This window comes from Cryptomeria japonica, chromosome 7 (assembly GCF_030272615.1).
Source record: "Cryptomeria japonica chromosome 7, Sugi_1.0, whole genome shotgun sequence".
Classification (NCBI taxonomy): domain Eukaryota; kingdom Viridiplantae; phylum Streptophyta; class Pinopsida; order Cupressales; family Cupressaceae; genus Cryptomeria; species Cryptomeria japonica.
Genome location: NC_081411.1, coordinates 688271243 through 688295034, shown reverse-complemented (window position 1 = coordinate 688295034; position 23792 = coordinate 688271243). Strand labels below are relative to the sequence as shown.

General features: G+C 34.9%; 1 protein-coding gene across 4 annotated transcripts; it reads right to left on the bottom strand.

Annotated features, from left to right (window-relative positions):
* Positions 1-276: 276 nt before the first annotated feature.
* Positions 277-4728, bottom strand: LOC131078488 (amino acid transporter AVT6A). Of its 4 annotated transcripts, none has more exons than XM_058016195.2 (6): positions 4391-4728; positions 4147-4215; positions 2319-3031; positions 1675-1878; positions 1059-1524; positions 277-943 (listed from the first exon to the last, which is right to left on the bottom strand). In XM_058016195.2, the coding sequence occupies exons 3-6, from the start codon at positions 2953-2955 to the stop codon at positions 823-825; spliced, it is 1428 nt and encodes a 475-aa protein (XP_057872178.2). In that variant the 5' UTR covers positions 2956-3031; positions 4147-4215; positions 4391-4728; the 3' UTR covers positions 277-822. The 4 variants fall into 4 exon arrangements, with proteins under 4 accessions (XP_057872178.2, XP_057872180.2, XP_057872177.2 ...); XM_058016197.2 differs by lacking the exon at positions 4391-4728 and having other exon boundaries at positions 2319-2471; positions 2559-3031; positions 4147-4375; XM_058016194.2 differs by lacking the exon at positions 4147-4215.
* Between the last annotated feature and the right edge of the window lie 19064 nt (positions 4729-23792).

Here is a 23792-nt window from a genome sequence, read left to right as displayed (position 1 = left end):
CTCAGGAAACTGTAAATTTTTGTCATTTTTCATAAGCCGAAGATTGTAAATCAGAATGAGCTAATGCATGGGTATTTTGCTGTTGTGATTGAGCATTGCTCTAGTACATCATATAAGGTTAAGTTAACAAGTAAGAGGTCAGAACTCAATTGTTTGCTGCTCTGTTTTATCTTGCTTCAGACAAATTTTTTTTTAATAAATCTATCAATAGTCTGTTGTTGTTGTTAATAATTCTAAGTCTTAAACCTGCTTGATGAATTGCAAAACAATCACACAAATCTGCAAGTCTGAACTCATTGCTATAAATTTTATAAAATTTTGCCCAAAAATAATGTAAATTTGGGCACCCAGGTTCACCCTGGGTTTGCCCTGGACGAACACTGGCCGAACCCAAAGGCGAACCGGATCAGAACCCGAAACCAAAACGAACCGGACTAGTACCAGGCCCTGAACCCAGCGAACCCTGCAACTTAGCTTTCCGCATCTACGGGATCTGCTGTACAATTAAATGTGCAAGTATTTATTTTTAACAAATCAATTTTATACATGCCTGATGAACACAGACGGTGAAAATATACAAGACTGGGGTAACATTTCAAGACAAGTTATAACTGTCAATTCCAGTCCCCACAATATGTTTTAAGCATTCTCTTGGTCCAAAAGTTGAAACCGACCATTGCTAAGGACACATAGAGCAGCCCCTTTTGACTTCAAAGCCTTTCAGAATCATGGCAAGTGATGTCTGGTTGCGCATGCTTAATTCTTGTTATTCCTTGATTGCTCATATTCAACTCTCAAGATTGTTGTGAGCTTGGTATATCATCAGCTTTTTGAAAAATCATATATATCACTGGATATGGCAACAAAACTACAAATAGCAGCCACTGTAACCATAATCAATGCAAGGCCCCTGTCTTTCTTCGTTGAGATGCCATGAGTGTCTCTGCAGTAAAACATTGTGCTTAGCTAGCAGATTATGCTAAAATAGTTTTGAACCATCTCTAAACTAAACAAGTGAAGAACAATATAAATTTACCCAAAAAAAACCTGTAATTCACCTGAGAACAATAACACCAGGGAAGATAAAGCCAATGCATACTGCTACCGTTGCCCCTGTTACCTGAAATGCATCCCAGATACTAGGTATAAATGTTGCCCCTAGAAAGACAATGCTTATTAGTCCTGCTGTGATGCCTGTGAATCTCCTTGAATCCAATACAAGGGGAGATGCTGACGGAAAGACAAGCCCATCAACGTTGAGACGTAAAGCAAAGTGAACCACAGGAAAGACCAGCATCAAATGGACGGCATAGCTTATGCGAACAATGTCATTCAGAAGAGCGCTGTAAGGGACTCCCAAATCTTTGTCAAAATTGGCTAGAACATCGCTCATAGTCTCTTCCCCAAATAGAAGATAACCAAAAAAGCTTGTCATTATATATATAGTTGAACATAAAACAAGTGATGCCTGAACAACTGTTTTCATGTCTGAAGGTTTTGCTAGTTCATTGTGTATTGGATGAACTGCACATGCCAAACATATCTGAACTCAATACTGAATTTCAACATTTAAGACAACGTTTAAAATTATAATTTAACTAAATTAGCTACAGTAATATCCGGATAATTTAGATGGCAAATCAGAAAGTCAAATAACATAGCAATCTTTAGCACCATTATAATGGCAGATATAGGCAGTGACCATGACTGGAACAACTGTAAAAAGCTTCCAAAATGCAGCCTGATCAATGACATCAGGAAGAAGCCTTGGCATGTAGATTTCACCACGAAACATTTTGGCAATTGTAATACCAGCAGTAATCACCACAAAAACAACAGCCAATGACACTGATAATGCTGAAGTAAATTTCAAGTTATCTGCATCATAACGGGGCAAGAAATTATCCAACAATTGCAAAAACTGAGAGAAAACTCCTTTCCCTCCAACTCTAAATAAATCGATACAAATCAAAACTTGGAAAATACAAGGACCAAAAAACATATTTAAATTTTTTCCTTGAATCTATGTACCAGAAGATTTACATCACATAATTTTTAAATCAAACTTGGAGGAAGGATTTACAGCTGACAATTTGGTAATGCATGTCCAGTTATTTTGCTCAGCAAGAACAAATATAATAAGATACAATTTTGCATTACCAGCAAAAGAAGTCCATTCTTATTTCAGTATTTCCACTCAGGATACAGGGCGAAAATAGGAGCCTCTGTTCTTTTTTCTTTACTTCAACTGTAAAGTGGAGTTAACCACAATGAAACTTGCCACATTTAAAATTTAAGAGTTGTAGATATGAACTCACCTACATGCCTGAATGATACCAATGGAACTAGGATAAGGACTGTTGTCAGAAACATGGCAGCAGTTCGGCCAGTCCACCAACAGATTCCAAACCATTCTTCCAAGAGACCAGTATGATGAACACCATTTGATGATGTGCCAGAAACGACATCACCTACCCTCAGGAAAAACACTTTCAATAAAATTTGAACATTTACAGATTTGGAGAAGGACAAACACATAATCAAAGAGACAAACTCACCAATAATAATCATGTAGATTATAAGTATACCAAAGGTTTTAACTATAATGCAAATTTGTAGTACAATTCTGCCAGGCCATCCAAAAGCATCAGCCATGACTCCTGCATAAGAGTTTGCATTGCTGGCCCTACTAAATCTGAGCAGAAACTCAATAGAAAAATATGCCAAAAACCCAACAACCACTAGAAGTGATATACCCAGGACCAGTCCCAGAATCTTCATTGTGGCAGGTAAGGCCATGATTCCTGCTCCAACAATTGTTGTTGATACGTTAAGCACAGCTCCCAATAAGTTTGCATCATTGTGTCCATATGCTCGTGTATCCTGTTCCTTCTCTGGCAGCAGTGGCACTCTATTATTCTCCTCTTTTGCCACCGCAGGAGCCCCTAAAGTCATCCTAGCAAGCCTTTCGCACCTTCCAATTGTTTATTTCTCCTTTTGCTCAAATAAAAAAGCCTATGCTTCCAATCTTCTGCGACATAAGTTAGATTGATAAAATATTAGCTGTTTTGCATCAAATGAAAATAAAATTATCACAAGGTAATGTTCGACAATCGTTCTTATATTCTACAGCACAAAATGGTTTTCATCTACCAAAAACTCTTTTGTAACAAAGATGGCTAAGGATTTACAGCATCTAATGGCGTACATAGTCCACAAAACAGACAGAGAAGTGCTTGATTGCTTCACAGAGATGAGAATACTAAACTTTTACTGTTTAGAGGACTTTGGTGATTTCTCTCATGACTAGCTGTAATTATTGGTTTACCAAAACCACTAAGCCTCTGGAAGCCGGTTCATATCCCTGTTTGAGAACCCATTGGCAACCATGCTTTGGATTAGGGCATCAAAATAAGCCAGGGTTTGTGTTTTAGATCCAAGTATTGCCAGCTCAAAATCAACCTAATATTTCTTCTAACTAAAACCAGTAATTTTGCAACCACTCACCAAATCCATTGTGCTAATATTCTCAGACAGTTGATTTATACCTTGTTTATCACTGTAAATCCAAGTCACCTGGAGATATAGGGTTAGGATACGGTGGTTGTGTTGCCATTTGAATCAACGTATGGTAACAAAAATGAAGGTATGACTATATCTTGAGAAAAAGATAGTGTAAAGGGACAGATGCTCATCCCTGTTACTGGTTTTTAGAGGTGGCTATGCTACAAATCCTTGTTTTCATTGAGTTTGTCAAAAGTTGGGAACTTATCATCTGATTCCAATACCAAAGAATTGGTATCTAAACCAATCACAAATATTATTATTTAAATTTATTTCGGTCAGGGAAACTATTGAAGCCAACTCCAACAAGAATAAGGATCTGCAGAGCCGAAACAAAACAGACATTTTGTATTTGCAGGCATTCAGATTATTTTTGCAATTATCCTTTAAGATGTAAGAATGGATATTATGGCTCTGGAAAATAAAGAATTTTAGGTCCTAATAAGGATAGCTATCACATGAATCTTGATCCTCGCCAAAAAGAAACTAATAAGAATTTTGTTTCACCGCACGTAATTGCATATAAATTTAACTTTTTAAACTATCCTCACAGAAACTTTACCAAATAGTTGATACAAATACCTGCAGCAAGCAATGGATTCTGTTGCCTCTGGCCAAAGCGGTTTTTCAGCAACTCATCCTAGCAGGACTCTTAAAGGCATTTCGTCAAACAATTAATGTGCATATCTTCCACTCAAACCCCAAATCATTGAATAAATGCATTGAAAAATTGTACATGATATTATTTTCCAAAAGATTCCTAATATCAAACATCAATAATATTAAAACCCACAATTAGCAGACAAAAAATGTGCGAAGTGCTTACATATAGCGTGGCAAAATACGCATGTTTCTTGTTTCTTCTGAGGAAAAATTACCCAACTGTTTATAAGGGTTAGTGTCTTCCAGGGTACAAAATACCAATTTTGTTCCTCAATTGCACACTTCTCATCAGAATTACTCTCTATTTCCAAGTTTTTTGTTTATTGATTTCAGGTTGTTGGCAGTGCTCTATCTTGATCTTTTCATTCCTGTGTAAGATCGATTACTGTAACGTACACGCTTTAATTTCTGAGAAGATAAAATTGCGGAGAATTCTTAATGGCGTCAATTGCTTCTCTGGTGGTTAATCTGGTACAATTTTATATCCGACGGCTGGTGTAATGAGAAATCAATTGAATCATAAATTAATTTTGATTATATTTTATTATCTAGATTAATAAAATAATACAATCAATTATGTGCAATTAACTAAAAATTAGCATTGAAAATAATATTTATTAAATTAAATAAATTTAATATGATAATCAGTTGGATTTTAGAGATGAAAAACTTTAATGTTAAAAATATAAAGAATCTATTCACTAAGGTGTCTTAGCATCTACAAATTGATTTTACATTACTTTGGTTTGGGTCTATGTCTTTAGATATAATATTTATGCATGTAGAAGTAAATTAGTATAGATATTTTAAATAATCTATCTAAAAATGTAAAGCCATTTCAATTTGAAACTATTTTTTTTTTTTTTAATTTTAATTTTTTTACTTTGAAACTATTTTATTCACTTTATATATGGAGAAATAAATGTTATGTGCTGCTAATTATTAAAATATTGTGTTTATTAATAAATATTAATATTTTGACATGTAAATAGCTATCAATTTAAGGTAAGAGTTTTAATTAACACATTCACACCATTACATTTCATCCCTTGTTGGCATTGCAAAATGTCCATCAATATAAATTAGTCCATGGACCTAAACTTATACCCATGGAAATGAATTGACAAAAATCTGAATATTAGATTTTAATTGGCTCAATTGTGTTTTGTTGAATCACGGCAGTCATGTTCTCTTTAATTAGATTCCTAAAAGGACCAAACAATGGTTGAAGATAGCAAACAAGCGTGTAATAGACCTAAGATGATGTAGGTTGATGTGATGTCATGATAGTTTTTCTCTTATGTTTCCATAAATGCTCTTCAATAATTCCTAATCGTTCTTGATGCTTTCAAACAAATGATGAATTTCTTTAAATGCAACAACATAGAACATAAATCAACACAAACATGCATTAGGTTCCCTATAATGACTAGTAGAAGGAAGTCAACAAAATCTATTTTGCATGTAAACCATAGAAGTTTAAGGTCAATGCTTTTGGATCTAATCCAAATTGATAAATTTGGGGATCGAGACCACTCTCTAGGGATTAGTGATTGTTGATAATAAACATAGACTAGGAGTTTGGGTTTGTATATATACTTGTAGTACTCAATGATACAATAAGTTCATGAATAACATATATACAATAGATAATAAAACAAATAAAAAAGAAATACTCATGCAATTATACACCATATTGAAGATAGAATTGTATATGCATACAAACATCTTTATAAACTTGATATACTAACACACTCATCATCTCTTTATGCAACAAGCATAGATATACACATCATATATGCTTAAGTATTACACTTTTTTTTTAATTATATATATGGTTGTAGTGTCGTAAAATGTAACCTTTATAATTTTACACTCCTTTTTGTGTCTTGCCTTAGTGTGTCTCCTCCTAGCTCTTTTCCAAGCATATTTTCCACCTTTGTACTATACAACTAATGTCATATGAATATATGGTGATATAGGTCTCTATCCTAAGCTTGTGTACACCTAAGCTACCTTTGTTCTACACCTTTTTGGGTGGAATAGGGCACTAAGCGCCCTTGTCCCTCCAAAACAAACTTCATTTTAAATATGTTGGTGTATTGGTTCCTGCTAGTTGATTCTCGATCTTGATATTCTAATAAGGTTGGCCTAATTTATGAAATATCTTGGGAGCTCCATATAAGAGAATCTTTCTAATTCATTTTCATCATCATACCCATTCATCAATCATAAACATTCTCAAATATCTACAAGCATTCACATTTTATCCCACCATATCCTTAAAATATTATTTAGATATGAGCATTATGGAGTAGTAAGTTGCAATTATCTTTATGCAAGCATGTTTTCATGATTGATTCTTTTAGGTCTTGTCATATCATGTTATTGCATCAACATTTATGGGTCTTATTCAAGAGCATCGTATCATCACCATCATCAACAACATCAAGCTTAAAGTATAATTCAACATATTAGTTCATAACTTCTCCTTCATTCATATCTATTTCATTAAGGGTTAATTCCAAACCTGGGGTTTGATGTAGACAAAATTTTATCAACCTCACACCATTTGTCCCCTCTTGTGTGTGCAAGTGACAAGTTTTTCAGAGAGAAAAGACAAATCTGGAAAGTGCAGACGAAGACACATAGGGCCAGATTTTGAAGAAGAAGAAAAGATATGACAAGGTCGCCTAGCCCATTGTATGACACTTTTCTGACAAAGTTTTAGGGAGATGCTTAGAATGACATCTTGATCCTGAATTTGTTTCTGATATCCGCATCTGATAACTTTGGGTCAAGGTTACCTAGCCCCATTGTCTTTTATTTTCAAGCTTAGATTTCACATACAAGTTCCTCTTTGTTCCCATTTATATATTTATACTTGTTGTTTGCATTTTTGTTTTGAAACTATCAATTTATGTTGATCATTATCTATTTTACAACATTAGCCCTAATTCATACACTTTTAAATCAATTTCAACTCAAATAAGGAGAGTAAAGAACCCAATTTGTGGTCAGCCTTTTCCCATACGTTTTGAGGCTAATCCTATTAAGTCTTATTCCCCTTAATGTAATATAGTAGAGAATGGGCGTTGTTTCTAGTTCATATAATTAGACTAGTGAATGCCAATTTTTTACCATAAACAATGACATTTATTTTCATATTGTCATGTCATCATGATTTCACCAATGCTTCCATCCATACTAATTACTATTTTTTATTATTTAATTAAGCTAACATTTTTGTTTTTTATTAGGGGAAAAACAGGTTTTGAAGGGACCCGAAACCCTTTACAACCAGATAAGCTAACATTTTTGTTATTAATTAAATTATTTTTTAATTATTTAATTAATTCATTATCTTATTCCTTCTATTATTAATTAAATAATTTTTAAATTTTGTCTATTGATTGGGTTTTATGGGTTAATCCATTGAAGATTTAAATGAGTGAAGTTAAATGGAACCCACTAGAGATAGGTTTTGTGAAGATAAATTTTGATGGAGCCTCGAGGGGTAATCCAGGGCCTTCAAGAGTTGGATGTGTAGTGAGGGATTGGAAATGAATTTTGAATGCCTTTAAATCCAAAAATATGGTCAATGAGACAAACAATGAAGCTAAGTTACATGCAACATAGATAGCATTAAAAGTAGGCAAAAAGATTGGTATAAAGAAACTTCATCTAGAAGAAGGTTATCAAATAATTATAAATGTCACAAAAAAGGACACACTTCAAATTGGACATTAAACAATTTTTTTGGAACTAATTGGACTTTTATTGGATGAAAACCTGGAGACTTCCATATTTCACATACTTACAGAGAAGAAAAATCGCTAGCAAATTGTCTAGCTTGGCGAGTAGTGGAAAGAATGGAGGAGATTGGGGATATAAATTTTCAAGACATAGGGCATGATTTGGAGAGAGAATATGAGTACGAAAATGCACCACCTTAATGATCATTAATGAGCATAAGAAAGTGATTGAATGTAAAGGATGGAGAATGCCTCAAAAGAATGATTTGAGTTAGCTTGTGAGATATAAGGATGATGAGGAAGTAATAAATTTGCATTCAACTAAAGATTGAGCATGAGGATGGAAACTAATTTTAGTTTGTGGGTGAAGGAATGCCAAGTTTCCTTTAAGGGCAAATTTTTTGATGAAAGATTGAAAAATATATTCACAAGGCATTATCCAATGATGCTACAAGAAATAAAAGCGTTTCTTAGAGATGAATGCATGGGTGCTGACCACAAATATCAGATGAACATAGACATTGCCTCTATGTTTTTTGCCTAGTTGTTGGAGCTAGACAACAAAGAGGAAGCTAAAAGGAAATTAAAATGTCTCTTTAAGCTTGTTGGAAGGATGGGATGGAGGATTTTCTATCAATGGCGGAGAAAAAGGTAGGTGCCAGTTTTAGAAAATGGGAAGATTGATGGCCAAGGCTCTATTATTGGTTCAATGCTCCTCTGCAACCTTTCATTACTTGGGACACAATGTTTAATGAGGGTCAGAGTAGAGAACAAGATTTTACCAAATTAGAATTCATTAAGGAAATGTTGGAGGAGCTAGGTGTGGATGAGCCAAAGATGTTGGAAGAACCAAAAGTGGGAGCGGAATCTATTGTGTCTGCCTTGAGGTAAAGCGATGGCAGGGTCTTTTGGATGAAATCTTATTGTCAATGTAAATACACTAAAGTGGGAGATTCCAAATATATTTATAATAATGCATATAAAAGATGAATAGTTATAGTGACAGTTATATAGGACTCAAAATGATGATATTTCTTGTAAATATTTGTTAAGATTAGAAATATAGCAGACCATTTCGAGGGGGTGACCTCCAATTACCAAATGATAACATACAAAAACAATAATAAATGATATGATGCTTTGGGAGAAACATCTACACATTTATTTACAAGCTTAACTAGGTAAGGACATACCCCTCCATCTTAATTAAGAGCATTTACGGTACTAACTATAATTAATGTGATCGTTTAGCATGCCACAAGTGCTCAACATGTTTTAATCAGGAATATATATACTTAGTAATACATCATATTGGGATCATAACACAAAAACACCCTATTTTTGGCAATGATTGTTTATAGATGTTTTGAAATCTGTAGCATGAATATTTTGTTTTATTGATTAAAGGGTCCAAACCCCTAGTTGGTAGCACTTTAAAAAAAACATTTAATTAATTTATCATTTTTCCTCCAATATGAATTAAACAATTTTATAATTTAATTAATTCATCTTTTGATCCACTACAGTTAATTTTTTTAAAATTATTTAATTAGTTAACACTTCCTCCAAAATTAAATAAATTTAAAAAATTATTTAATTTCCTATTTTCCTCCAAAATTAATTATACAATTTTATTATTTAATTAATTCATCTTTTGGTCCATTATAAATAAATAGTTTTCAAAAATCATATGATCAACCAACACTTCTTCCAAAAAAAAAAAATCAAATAATTTATTTAAATTCCAATCTCAAATAAATAAAATAAATATTGTTTTTATTTCATCTATGCATTACATCCTGTTGTATTCTTCCACCTCATCAATCCACATGCTAATTTTAGGTCCACCTTATCTCAAATTTTCTCATCTATTGATCTCTTTATTTAATCTCCACCATTGATCAAATGTTAAGTGAGGCATATAAATAAGACCTCCACTCATTCATTTTTCGCCCAAAAACAATCTATCATGCGAACAAGCACTAATATGTTCATAACCTGGCATTTCATGAGCATTATCGTTATCAAGCATCAAGTGCTCAAGCCTTCATCCTATCATGTTGATATCAAGGTTATGTTGAAAATGTGAGAGCAATACATATCAATAATGTCCAAGCAAGTATTAAAGAAACAATCGAACAATGTAAGGTCTTTGTTATATAATTATTATTTATTTTGCATAGAACTTAGCTTTTATTGAGTGAGTGTGAGTGTGGATTTTTATCTTGCATTACATTGTTTCATTTTATTTAGATTCACATTTTTGTCTTTCACATTCTAGCATGCCCGATTGGATCCATGTCATTGATTTTAACAAATTTTTCATACAAAATTTAGTGTTGTTGAATCATTAAAAAGAATCAACGTAATTGAGCCGACATTAGTGCAACTAATCATCAAACATTGCAATTGATATTTATATCTAGAACAAGTTTCATTTTTCAAATTCAATTTTTTAAAAGTTTTTATATAGATCAACACACTGACCTTTGTTGGTTTGTAATTAATCCTCAATTGATGCAACTGATTTTTCATCTTTTATATGATTTTTTCAGCCTACAATTGATCCATAGTTCATCACAATTGATTTGCTATTCACCATAGCTGGTCTCTAGTTCACTATAATTGATCCTTCATTTGCTACAATTGATCATTGGTTTGATGCAACTGATGCATTTTGCGAGGAAATTGATTTGGCCCTAATTTTTAGACATTTTCACTAATCATTGTAATTGATTGTTGATTTGACACAGTCAATTCCAAAAATATCACAATTGGTCATAGTTGCAACATATTTGATTCCATAAATGTCATATTTGATCCCTAAAATGACACAAATAATTATGTGACACCATAATTAATCATTGTTTAGCCATAGTCAGCTTCTATTTCATCACAATTGAGCCTTGTTTGAATGCATTTGATCCTTGTTTTGGCTCAATTAACTATTGTTATTGTACCTCTTATCTTTCTTATGTGAGAGATCTAGATCTAGTTTTTTCTAAGTTTTATGATCTGTAAACATCTATATCTTTAATAGATCTATATAATATTTGTGAATTTGCACCTAATCCCTTAACATGCATTAGCATTATCTTCTAAGTTTTTCTTGCTTTCTTTTCTCTCATGTGTGTAAGGATCATACTTGGAGGTTCATAAAAATTTAGCTTGGAGCTCTTCATATTCTATCAAGAGTTTTCAAACAAAATTGGAAGCGTTAAATTTGGGTGCACTTGTTCTAACACCTCTCTTTTACATTTCAAGTGATTATAGTCTTTGATATTAAGATTATTGTTTTCTTTAGACTATCATTTGTATCATCTTCACATTAAAATTAGGCTTAGAATCAACCTTTTAAATTTGGATTCAGGATGTAAAACATGAACCATTATCTTTGAATCCAGAAGGTTTACTTACATATATTCTCATCATGCATCCTAGGGTGATCTTGAGGATACAAAATATGTGATCTTGTTTTTTATTTTTTAGGTGGATTTCTTAGAGAAGTGCTCACTCTAGGGGATGACCTCGACTCACATGTTTCGATGGATTACAAAAAGTGGGGGATGAATAGAAAAACACACCTCTTGAAAGTGGAGTACTATCAATCTAGGCTAAGCCTCTAAGAACTTTAAACCTTAGACAAGTGAAGGTGGGTAGTGGGTTATCCTTTCCTCCTAGATGTTTGTCAATGTTCCTTTTCATCTATGGATTAGGCCTCAACATACCCTTGAGGTATATGAATAATACCACTAGTTGAACTTGTGGAGCCTAGTTGAATACTTTTTAGCCATATTTTCTTGTGGTGCCTTATGCATAGAAGGATTGATAAACCCACTTGCATTGGCTTGTTCATATTTCTTGCATGTTTGGGTGTTTAGGTCATCTTTTCCATTTGGAACCAAAAGGGGACACTTATCCAAATTGAGCCATAAGGAAATTGTCTTTTTCATTCATTTCTTGTGTGTGTGTTTGCATATTTAATAAAAAAATCAAAAAAATAAAGCAAAAAACAACAAGTTAGTATTTTATCTTTGTGGATCTAGAGTTGTTAAAGTGCTTTTTGTATTTTCATGCTTTGAAACAATCATTATATCTATCTTTTTGTTTGTATCTCTTGTTAAAAGATATCATCCAATCGAAATACCTACCAAAACCAAACTTTCAAAATATCAAACTTCCAAGGAAATCAAACTTTAAATTTGGGTGTGTGCAAGAAGTTGAGTCCATTTGATAAAATGAACATTCATGTTCGACACTAGGTTCGTTTCTTCCCCCTTTCTTTTGGTTTTGTATGTATACAACTAAAAATGGTCTGAAGATATTTAATTAAACAAGCAATTATTTAATTAATCCCCCTTCCTAATTTAATTGAATTCATTAGGTAATTTGATTAAATTCTCCCTTTCATCTACTTATTAATAAATCTAAGGATTTATTTAATAGGTTCATTTCAATGGTCCCCTTTGATTAATTAATCCTCCCCCCATTTCAATCAATTCTTTTGATCTCCTAATTAATTAAAACAAATCAATTTATGAGTTGTTGAGAATTAATTAGTCTTTTTCTATTATTTAAATTTTTAAATTCAAATTACCCACATGCCTCCTAACTTCTAACCACCTAACCTAACCATCCCTCTAACCTAACCCATTCCACCTAACCTTGGGTTTAACCAACCTATCCTAGCTTGCACATTCTAACCTCCTTATCCTAACCTCCTATGGTGTGGATATTCTTCCCTTGAGACACTTTCCCTTTTATGAGCAAGGCTCCTTGACACTTGTCACTACAGAGATGACAATTGTCCCTTCCTGCAACCTCTTCTCCAACCTCCTCCAATTTTACCCTTGATATCTTGAGACTAAATCTTGACCGTTGATTCCTACCACCTCACCCCTGGCCTTGGAAATCCTATAAATATCCCCCATTTTGGAGCACAAAGGATCCCATCCCATTATCAATTTAGGCATTGTTACTATAGGCATATTGTGTGGGAGAAAAAGTGACACTAAGCAAACATACCCTAATCTCACTTTCAACCACACACTTGCGGAATACGAAAGAGCCTAGAGGTATCACACAATTGGCTACTTCTTTTTGTGAAAGAGAGAGCCACGGGATACCTATTAGGATTTCTATTCCTTTGTTGTAATTGAAAGATAAATGATGCAAGTTCAATTCCTAACCCCAAAGTGCAAGTATGAACTAATAACAAGATTGCAGAATTGAACTTAAACAATGGAAAGCTATAAACACAAGGATAAGACAAAAATGCAAATGCATACCCGGAGTTAAAATCTGACTGAAAATGTTCGGGACGGGGGCGCGGGCGCCACTGTCCTGATTCTGCCCCTGAAACTGCTCCGGAAACTGCTGTTTTTGCACTCTGGAAAAGCTGTCAAAAATGCTGAAAATGCTGTCTGTCAGGAGGACCAGGGCGCCCAACGCCCCTGTCCTAGCAGGACCAGGGCACCCCACGCCCCTGTCCCGATCTTTTTCTTTGAAATTTGGTATGAAGGTCTCTCTCAGTCTCCTGCTTCCGGATCTGTAACTTGCGGTGTCGTCCGAGTCCCGAAACCTGCACTTATATCTGAAAAGGTGTTTGGGCGGCTATATAGGGTTTTGCCTTAGTCAAACCCCCGCTTCGGTGATTTCCACCTCCATGAATAGCCAAGTTGTATTGTAAAATGTATTGTGTGTGCAGACCTAGTGTGTGTGCAAGGTCCTTAAATGCAAGAAAGCAAACTAGAGCAACCTAGAAAGTAAACCCTAATTGCTTGTAAATGATAACGTAAATGCTCTAAATCAAGATGCAAAGTGATCTAAAGCATGAATAAAGGATATATTGAAGCTTATGCAAAGACATGAAAACAACATGAAATCATACCCAACCCCCAAGGGAGGAGTACAAGCCAATCTTTAGTCGGTAATCTCCTATTGTTCTTCAATGTCTTCCAAGCCCTAAATGGATGAATGAAATTGATAAATGCTTGATAGAAGGATGTTGAATGTTGTTGAAGTCTTCAAAGATCTGCTCTTTCGCTGCATATGAGGTCCTGAAAATCAAAAATCCCATCCTTTCAAATGAAGAAAGAGAGCTCTTATGTATGAAACCCTAGGTCGTAATTTCAATCTTTTGGCCGACCTAGAGATTGAATATCCCGCCAATTTCTTGGGGTTAAGCTTTATTTTATGATTGGATCGTGCTCCTAAAATTTCGGGAAAAATGTCCGGGACCATGTGCACTCCGGGCGCCATGGTCCCGACAATTTTTCACCAAATTTTCAGGGTCGTCGGATATGATGATTTTAGAGAGAATCCTGAAGTTACAGGTGATTTCGAGATGTTTTGGTCCTCGAAATCAAGCCCCCAAGTTCAAAATAGGACCTAATTAGGGTTTTGATTAAATGATGTATTGGAAGAATAAAATGAAAGGGGCACACTTTAATGAAAAGGGCCCAATTTTATGATATAAGAGATGATAAAATAGAACCTTAGACCTAATTAATTTGATTAATTAAGTGCTAAAGGGGAAATACAATGCAAAATGCAAAATGCGCCAAGGCGGGTGCTAAACTAGGTGTGAAATTGTACCACCCTAGCAAGTGCGTACAATTTACGACTCTACATTTAGCCCCCACTTTAGCGGTCATATGAACACTACATGCATATGCAAGCTAAAGTACAGAAAAGTAAACATTATTTGAAAAATGATATATCCATAAGTCTGTCGAACGAAGCCCCCAGCGGTATCTACAGTACACAGTTAGGAACCGCACCCTACAAAACACACGTTAGATCACAAAATCACCTAATGCTTACTAAGGAAGGTGATGAAAATTCGAGGGTAGCTATATGCCCCCCCCTGTTTCGGCTTGCTAATTTTAGTGAGTTGAAACAGGGTATCATGTTTACCACTTCGAATTGTTAAAGAATATTGATGACAAATGCTCACAAGAAGATTTGATATGAGATCAAAAACTAATGGAGAATCATTTGGTAAGAAAGAGGACTAAATCTCAATTCCAACACAACAAAGAGTGTGAGGATTTGAGAGTTCTCTAACACAAGATGAAGGATGTAGATGGAAACAAAATGCAAAGAGAAGAAAAGAAAGGAAAAAAAAGCATGAATACACACATTGGTGATCCATGAGAAGAATAGTGAGAGAGAAAAACATGGACTTCTCGTCCCTAGATCTTGTCTAGGTGATCCATGGGAAAAAGGACATGGAAAACTAGCCCCTAGAGTTTGTCTAGGTGATCCATGTAAGGGAGGAGAGTGAGAAAGTCTAGCCTTATGCCACTAGTTCCACTCAACCTCGTGCATGTGTGTGTAAGTGAGGTTAGAAGCACCTCATAGGAGTCTATGCCCGAGTATGCTACAACCTGTATATGTATAGTACAAAAGTGTGACATCTCGCTCTAAGAGTCTGTGCTCTGGTTCCGAGAATAATCATCTTGCATAAAAGAAAAATGGAGACATCTCGCTCTAAGAGTCTGTGCTTTGGTTTCGAGAATGACCCATTGCTCAAAAAGTGTAATGTTTATGTCATAAGCAAAGTAGAACAAGGATATCTACCTTCATCACAAAAGAAGATACCCCAAAAATGCAACAATATCATAGATCCAAGCAAGAGAGTTTTACACTCTTTAAGCAAGGATAAGATAGTTGAAAAGGGATATCTTGTAGTATGTGTAAAGGAGATCCTTAGAGGAGAAGAGATCTTTGTACAAAAGACACCTATCCCCAAGAGGAATTGTCTTAGACAAATATAACATCTTCTAGAATAAGACAAAGAAGAGAATAAGAATGCAATACTTCCTTCTTTTGCGAGGTGAAAGTGATTCTTAATGTGCAATACTTCCTTCTTTTGCGAGGTGAAAGTGATTCTTAATGAAGGATGATGCTCCTTTTAACCCAATTGGGAGAGTGAATTCATTATGGATGTATTTTACCAAGTGCAAAAGAGGTTGTAGTCAAGGACTTACACCTCAAACAACAACAAATGCATACAAGGAATAACATCAAGTAATAAAGTTCACACCATCCACGAAATAGGAAAAAAAGTGGATCCTTAGATAAAAATAAGAAAAGATCATTGCCTCCCAAGGATAAGGACAATGAGAAGGACTTACACAATCTTCTAGGGAGAGATTTAGACATAAGAAAAATGTACCACATACTCACATGAGTTCATGCAAGCAAGACATTAGTGTATGTAAAATGCTCCTCACAAGAAGTGGGTAGGATAAGAAAGAGAATACACACCTTCTCCCATATCTAGGAAAAGAGGATTCTAAAGAAAGGATGATCAATATTTCCACACTATTATCCCAAAGGGAAATTTTAACCATAAAAAGAAGAGATGTATGAAATCACTCTTGTCCCCATAGGAACAAGAAAATTAGGCTATTATGTTGCTTCAAAAAAAATAAAAATGATTGCACCTGAAATTGTACCATCATGAATGACAATGAGCCCCCAGTAAATGAGCTACCAATGTCACATAATGATGAGCAACATAATAGCCATTAATGTTATTTAAAGACATGATAGACTAAATGAGGTATTTGAATATGACATGTTAAATGCTCAACTATAAGTGAGATCAAAAACATGTATAAAATGATAAAAATTGAAGAAGAAAAGTCACAAGAAATCTTAGAAGAGAGATGAGTGTAATTTATTAGAGCCTTATCCCTGGAGGAAAGGACTTTATGATGAATAGGAGATAAAGATTCATAAGTGGATTTAGAAATTTGAGTAGAGTCATAAAGAGATTTGTTCATCACCAAGATTTCCTTATGAGGGGAATGAGAGTTGATAGAAGTAGAAGATGATTTAGTTGAAGTGAGATCATCATCACTACTAAATATAGCATTCACATTAAGAGATGGTCTTTTAGATGCTTTGGTACGTTTGCAGGGATTATAGCCGAGTCCAAAGGCATAATTGTGAAAATTAGTCTCTAGAGGAACTTTTATCCCTTGTTCATGAGCACCACAACCATTTCCATGATACCCATGCTTAGCAAAAATGCGAAAACCACGACCATAACGATCAGCCATTTCAGGAAGAGAAGGTGGTTTTTCATAAGACAAAGAATCAAACTCTTCATAATTAGAGGTGTGAGGAGAAGAAGTTTGAGAAGGGGCCACAAAATTATTGCTCATAGGTTCAAGTAAGACTGATTGATCTCTAGTTTCTTCCTTCTTTTTACCTTTAAGATCTCTAGGAGGAACCCTATACTCACCTACAAAGGTGGGATTAAAATCAAGAGATCCCCAATTGTCTTCTGCGAGAACCTTCTCAGGATCAAAAGCCTTTTCATGTGTAGACTCAAGTCGAGAAGGATCTTCTTCAGGAGCTTCAGGCTCATCCAAAGAATTTTGATTATTAGAGGGTGATGATTCATCCATAGGTATCTTGTTTAACGAGTCATCACTAGAAGAGGAAGGCTTAGAAGAACTCCCTTTGGAAGTAGATGTTTGCAAACAAGCCTGAAGATTAGTATCGCCTATCAAGGTATATGTCTTATTGTTATAAATGAATTTAACTTGTCTATGCAATGTAGAGGGGACAGCGTGCATACTGTGAATCCAAGGTCTCCCTAATAACAAGTTGTATGTTAGATTTCCCGACATAACATGGATAGGAGTAGGCAAAGTAACAGGTCCCACTGTGATGGGTAGGGTGATAATACCTAATGAAGACTTAGCCACATTATCAAAGCCTCGAATGGGACGAGAGTCAGGCTCAATAAGGGATGTATCCACATTCATCTTATGCAATAGATTAATGCTACACACATTAAGGCCAGAGCCATTATCTACTAGTGTTCGTCTTATAGCAGTGTCATTTATGATAACCACAATCATCAAGGGATCATATTGATGTTGAATTTCACTAGTAGGCAACTCATCTTGAGTAAACACAATTTGAGCTTTAGGATTCATCACAGAGTTAACCAAAGACACTATATTACTAGATGTATTAGGTGGAGGAACATTCAAATCTTTCAAGGCATCTTGTAACATTCCATGATGAGCGGAAGAAGTTTGGATCAAATCCCAAAGGGATATCTTAGCAGGGGTAGCTTTAAGTTGTTCTATGAGATCATATTCCTTACCGAGAACTTGTGAAATACGTGGAGCTTGCGGAAGAATTGGTTGAGAAGGAGGAAGTGAAGTTGGGCTAACTGGAGGAGGATTAGGTTGCCTATTGTTTCTTGTGTTAGAGGTATGAGCAACCGCATTATAACTCTCTCTAGTTAATTGCTTAGCATACTCATAAGGGCTCTTAGTAGAATAACCTCCTTGCACAGTAATAATAGGTTTCTTAGGAGTGAAAAAAGAATCATTAGCATAACCACATTGAACCACTAAGATAGGCTTATTTAAAGGTTGAGAATTTTGAGAAGAACAAGCACCTTGGATAGTGAAGAGAGGTTTGTTAGGTGTTTCATTCACATGTATCAAATTGATTAAGGATGGATTAGAGGAATGAACAAAAGTGTTGGAAGAATTATTGATAGTCTTCTCTTGCACTAAAATCTTATCACAGATGAAATCAATTTTAGGAGAGAGACCAGGGGTAGGCACTGATGTTCTAGTAGGAAGAGTAATACTAGGAAAAGTCATATCATCCTTTATCATCACAGGATCTACATGGGGAATAAACTCTCTAGGAGAAGGATCAACATTACTCTCTAAAGTCTCACTTTTGAGAGGGAAATCTTTGAAAGAGATGTTAACCATCTTGCTTTGAACTAGGGTATCCTTATGAGTAGAACCAAGTTGAGGAGAGGGAGATGCTTTATTTTTAGAGGGAGAATAATTGAGATTCAAGGAAGGGGAGAAGCTATCAAGGGAGTTTCCAATCTTGATTTCATCCCCTTTGGCTAGGGGTAAAGAATAATCTATACCTTCTTCTAATGGTTCATCCCAAATAGTGAGGTTGTTGAAAGGAATGTTTGAAGTATTGTCAATTTCGGGAGAGGAGATAACATTGTTTGTTAATTCCTCATCTTTAGAAGGGAGAGCATCAATAGATGTGTTAAACTCATCCTCTTTCCTCAAAATATGTTCAATATGATCTTTAGGGGAGAGAAAATTAAGGAAATTGCTTATTATTTCATCTTCTTTCTCTAAGGGATGCTTATGTGTAAGACAAAATTTAGGAGAAGGGTAAGCATTCATCATTAATTCATCATCTCTAGTGGGAATTTTGTTGGAAAAGGAAATGACATCACTAGGAAATGTAGGGATAATGTCATCTTCTTGCACAAAAGGATCCTCATCAAGGGAGAGTTTTTTAGGAGGAACATGAACATACTTCTCCAAAGATTCATGCTTAGGAAGGAGATCTTTGAAAGAAGTGTTCATAACCTCTTGTTGCACTAACATGCCCCCATTGGAAGGACCAACTTTAGGAGAAAATAAATCAATGTCCATCAATACCTTTTCACTTAGAGAGGCATCATGTAAGGAAGGTGAAGTAACATTAAGAAATGTGTTTATGATATCATTCTCTTCCTCTAGGATAGCTAAATAGGAAGGGCACATTTTAGGAGAGTTGTCAAGATCACTCTTAAAGTCTTCATCCTTAGAACATGGGAGAGTCTCAAAGGGATTGATAGAAACTCTTTTAGGCACTAAAATGTTGTTATAGATGGGGGGAGGTTCTTTAGGAGAAGGAAAAATTGAAACAAGGGAAGCTAACCCATTATCACATCTATGAAATGAATGCATCATGACAACAATTTTCCTCTTTCAAATGATAACACATGCAAAATAGAAGGAAATATTTAATTTTGACCAATGCAAGCACTTAGAATGTAGATTTAGAAAATGAAATTTATGATTCAAATGAGTCCCTAAATCAGATTTGAAATTATTGACCACAATTAAGCTATCCACAAGTTCAACTTTGAATTGAAAAATTAGGGTTTTAGCAAAAAATTTCCTCTAAATTTTTGAATCTTGAAAGAAATAAAAACTTGTAAATTTGAATTTGAAATAGCATAAATACTCAAATTTGAAACATAAATCAGAATTAGAGAAGATTGGAGTTCACGTCGGTTCACCAAAAATGTGTGGGAGAAAAAGTGACACTAAGCAAACATACCCTAATCTCACTTTCAACCACACACTTGCGGAATACGAAAGAGCCTAGAGGTATCACACAATTGGCTACTTCTTTTTGTGAAAGAGAGAGCCACGGGATACCTATTAGGATTTCTATTCCTTTGTTGTAATTGAAAGATAAATGATGCAAGTTCAATTCCTAACCCCAAAGTGCAAGTATGAACTAATAACAAGATTGCAGAATTGAACTTAAACAATGGAAAGCTATAAACACAAGGATAAGACAAGAATGCAAATGTGTACCCGGAGTTAAAATCTGACTGAAAATGTTCGGGACGGGGGCGCGGGCGCCACTGTCCTGATTCTGCCCCTGAAACTGCTCCGGAAACTGTTGTTTTTGCACTCTGGAAAAGCTGTCAAAAATGCTGAAAATGCTGTCTGTCAGGAGGACCAGGGCGCCCAGCGCCCTTGTCCCAGGGACCAGGGTGCCCAGCACCCCTGTCCTAGCAGGACCAGGGTGCCTCACGCCCCTGTCCTGGTCTTTTGCTTTGAAATTTGGTATGAAGGTCTGTCTCAGTCTGCTGCTTCCGGATCTGTAACTTGCGGCGTCGTCCGAGTCCCGAAACCTGCACTTATATCTGAAAAGGTGTTTGGGTGGCTATATAGGGTTTTGCCTTAGTCAAACCCCCGCTTCGGTGATTTCCACCTCCACGAATAGCCAAGTTGTATTGTAAAATGTATTGTGTGTGCAGACCTAGTGTGTGTGCAAGGTCCTTAAATGCAAGAAAGCAAACTAGAGCAACCTAGAAAGTAAACCCTAATTGCTTGTAAATGATAACGTAAATGCTCTAAATCAAAATGCAAAGTGATCTAAAGCATGAATAAAGGATATATTGAAGCTTATGCAAAGACATGAAAACAACATGAAATCATACCCAACCCCCAAGGGAGGAGTACAAGCCAATCTTCAGTCGGTAATCTCCTATTGTTCTTCAATGTCTTCCAAGCCCTAAATGGATGAATGAAATTGATAAATGCTTGATAGAAGGATGTTTAATGTTGTTGAAGTCTTCAAAGATCTGCTCTTTCGCTGCATATGAGGTCCTGAAAATCAAAAATCCCATCCTTTCAAATGAAGAAAGAGAGCTCTTATGTATGAAACCCTAGGTCGTAATTTCAATCTTTTGGCCGACCTAGAGATTGAATATCCTGCCAATTTCTTGGGGTTAAGCTTTATTTTATGATTGGATCGTGCTCCTAAAATTTCAGGAAAAATGTCCGGGACCATGTGCACTCCGGGCGCCATGGTCCCTACAATTTTTCACCAAATTTTCAGGGTCGTCGGATATGATGATTTTAGAGAGAATCCCGAAGTTACAGGTGATTTCGAGATGTTTTGGCCCCCGAAATCAAGCCCCCAAGTTCAAAATAGGACCTAATTAGGGTTTTGATTAAATGATGTATTGGAAGAATAAAATGAAAGGGGCACACTTTAATGAAAAGGGCCCAATTTTATGATATAGGAGATGATAAAATAGAACCTTAGACCTAATTAATTTGATTAATTAAGTGCTAAAGGGGAAATACAATGCAAAATGCAAAATGCGCCAAGGCGGGTGCTAAACTAGGTGTGAAATTGTACCACCCTAGCAAGTGCGTACAATTTACGATGCTACACATATCATTTGAGTATTATTGTTATAGTCAATTGCATTAGCTTAATTTGATCATTTTCTAGCATAATTGTTGAATCATGTAGCTTAATCAATCTCTTTTATAGCTCAATTGCATCATCATCATAACTTAATCATGCATATCATTAGCTTAATTAGTCTCTTGGATCACTCTAGCTTAATCAATCTCATCTTTGCATATCATTATCATTTCAAATCCTCCATCTAGGTGTAGTCAAGTCATTGGGATTTCTTATCCAGATCTGAGAGCAAGTTCATACTTGCATCTCTTAGGAGGCGATAGGCCACTTTGCCATGGTTCATCTTTCATTTGCTTCTTATTTGCTAACCATGCTTGTAATGATCTATTGAGTGTTTGTGTTGCAGCTGCAAGGTATCACACTTCACAGGCATGATATTGTAATAATGTTTTATCAATTGTTATTTTCTTTTTTAGTTAACATATTTTATCTCTAAGCTCTAAAGAACATTTAACGATTACAAATTTAATTTATTAAGTAGTAGCAAACTAGTCTCCACCCTAATTTGATAGTAGCAAAAAATCATTTGACCAATGCACTTTAACCAATTTTTCCTCTTTTGCAATAATCACATAGTTTTAATGATGGAAAAAGAGGCTTAAGATGTTTATATATTCAAGTACTACTATTTCTAGTTGCACTTGTATATGAATAAATGTGTTCATTACATGCACATATCCTTTTGTACTCTAACTTAAAGCTTGTCTAATATTCTTATCTCTATTTACACAAGGAGATACTAAGAAGAAACCGCCCTAATGCTAAATTATATAATGAAACCTAGAGGCTAATTTTTACTTCCTACCCTACATAAATAGTAAGGGTTTATGACAAATATATTTGTTGATGATTACCATTTTTTCTCATGGTTGCACTAGGCTTTGGAATTCCTTCCCAATTAAAAGTGTAGGGAACGCTTAGGAAATAATTAGGTTGTGCTTTTTATGTAAAGGGAATGACTTCTACAATAGACTATCTACCAATTAATAATTAATGTTCTTTGATCACTTGCAAGGCATACCTTATTTTTAAGTGCCTTGGGTTTGTGCACTAAATTTTTTCACAAAGGCATTGAAAATATCTCGAAACTTTCATCCATTAATAAGAATGGATGTCTTGGATAAATTTTTCTTTGATTTTAAAGAGTAAAAATTTAGGTAAAAATAATACAATTCTATTTACAATTGCATAGGGGTAATTATGGTAGGAGAGGATTAAGATGTTTATTAGTCGAAAGGTTTTATATGGTGGGGTCCCCCACAAAAATTGTTTAATGTCGGATGCCAATTTTTTTTGTTGTTGTCAAAATTTAAAAAGAAAATTATTACCAGAACGTACTGCCCATTCAGTAAGGTCTATTCTTTTTATCCCCTATCCTAGTTCTTGATGATCTTGATTGGGTTTAGGGAAAAATCAAAGGGTTTGTTATGATTTGTTGATGTTTTTTGTAATGACATGTGAAAATGTTCATCCAGTGGTTTTGTTTCCACTATTTTCTAGATGCCCATAGCAATTTCAAAACAAGATGCTTTCTTTCCTTGAACTCTCTTGCATCCTGATGATGATCGATCACAAAGTGTGATCCAAAATGTTGATGGTAAAAATTGCATTCACAATCTAATCCAAAAACTGCATACAATTTTTATATGAATTGTGGAAATCTAATAACATTAAAAGATGCTTTATGTTTTCTAGCTAGCTGAGAGGAAAGACTTACATTCCAATATCTTCTATACTGTAAGTTTATCAGAGTTCACATTTTACAAATGCTTCTAAGGGTGGCGTGTGGTTTGTAATCTATAATGACATTTATTCAAGATTGCAAACGTTGATGAAGAAATTTTTTACAAGATAGTGAACATCGACTCTGAGCTCAATGGGATGCACTAGATTGAATTTGCCACTTTAAGTTTTGGAGATTTGTGTATCTTTAATGACTTCAATTTTGATTGTATACGCCAATGTAACACCTTTGATCTTCAATTTGTTTACTAATTGTGTAAT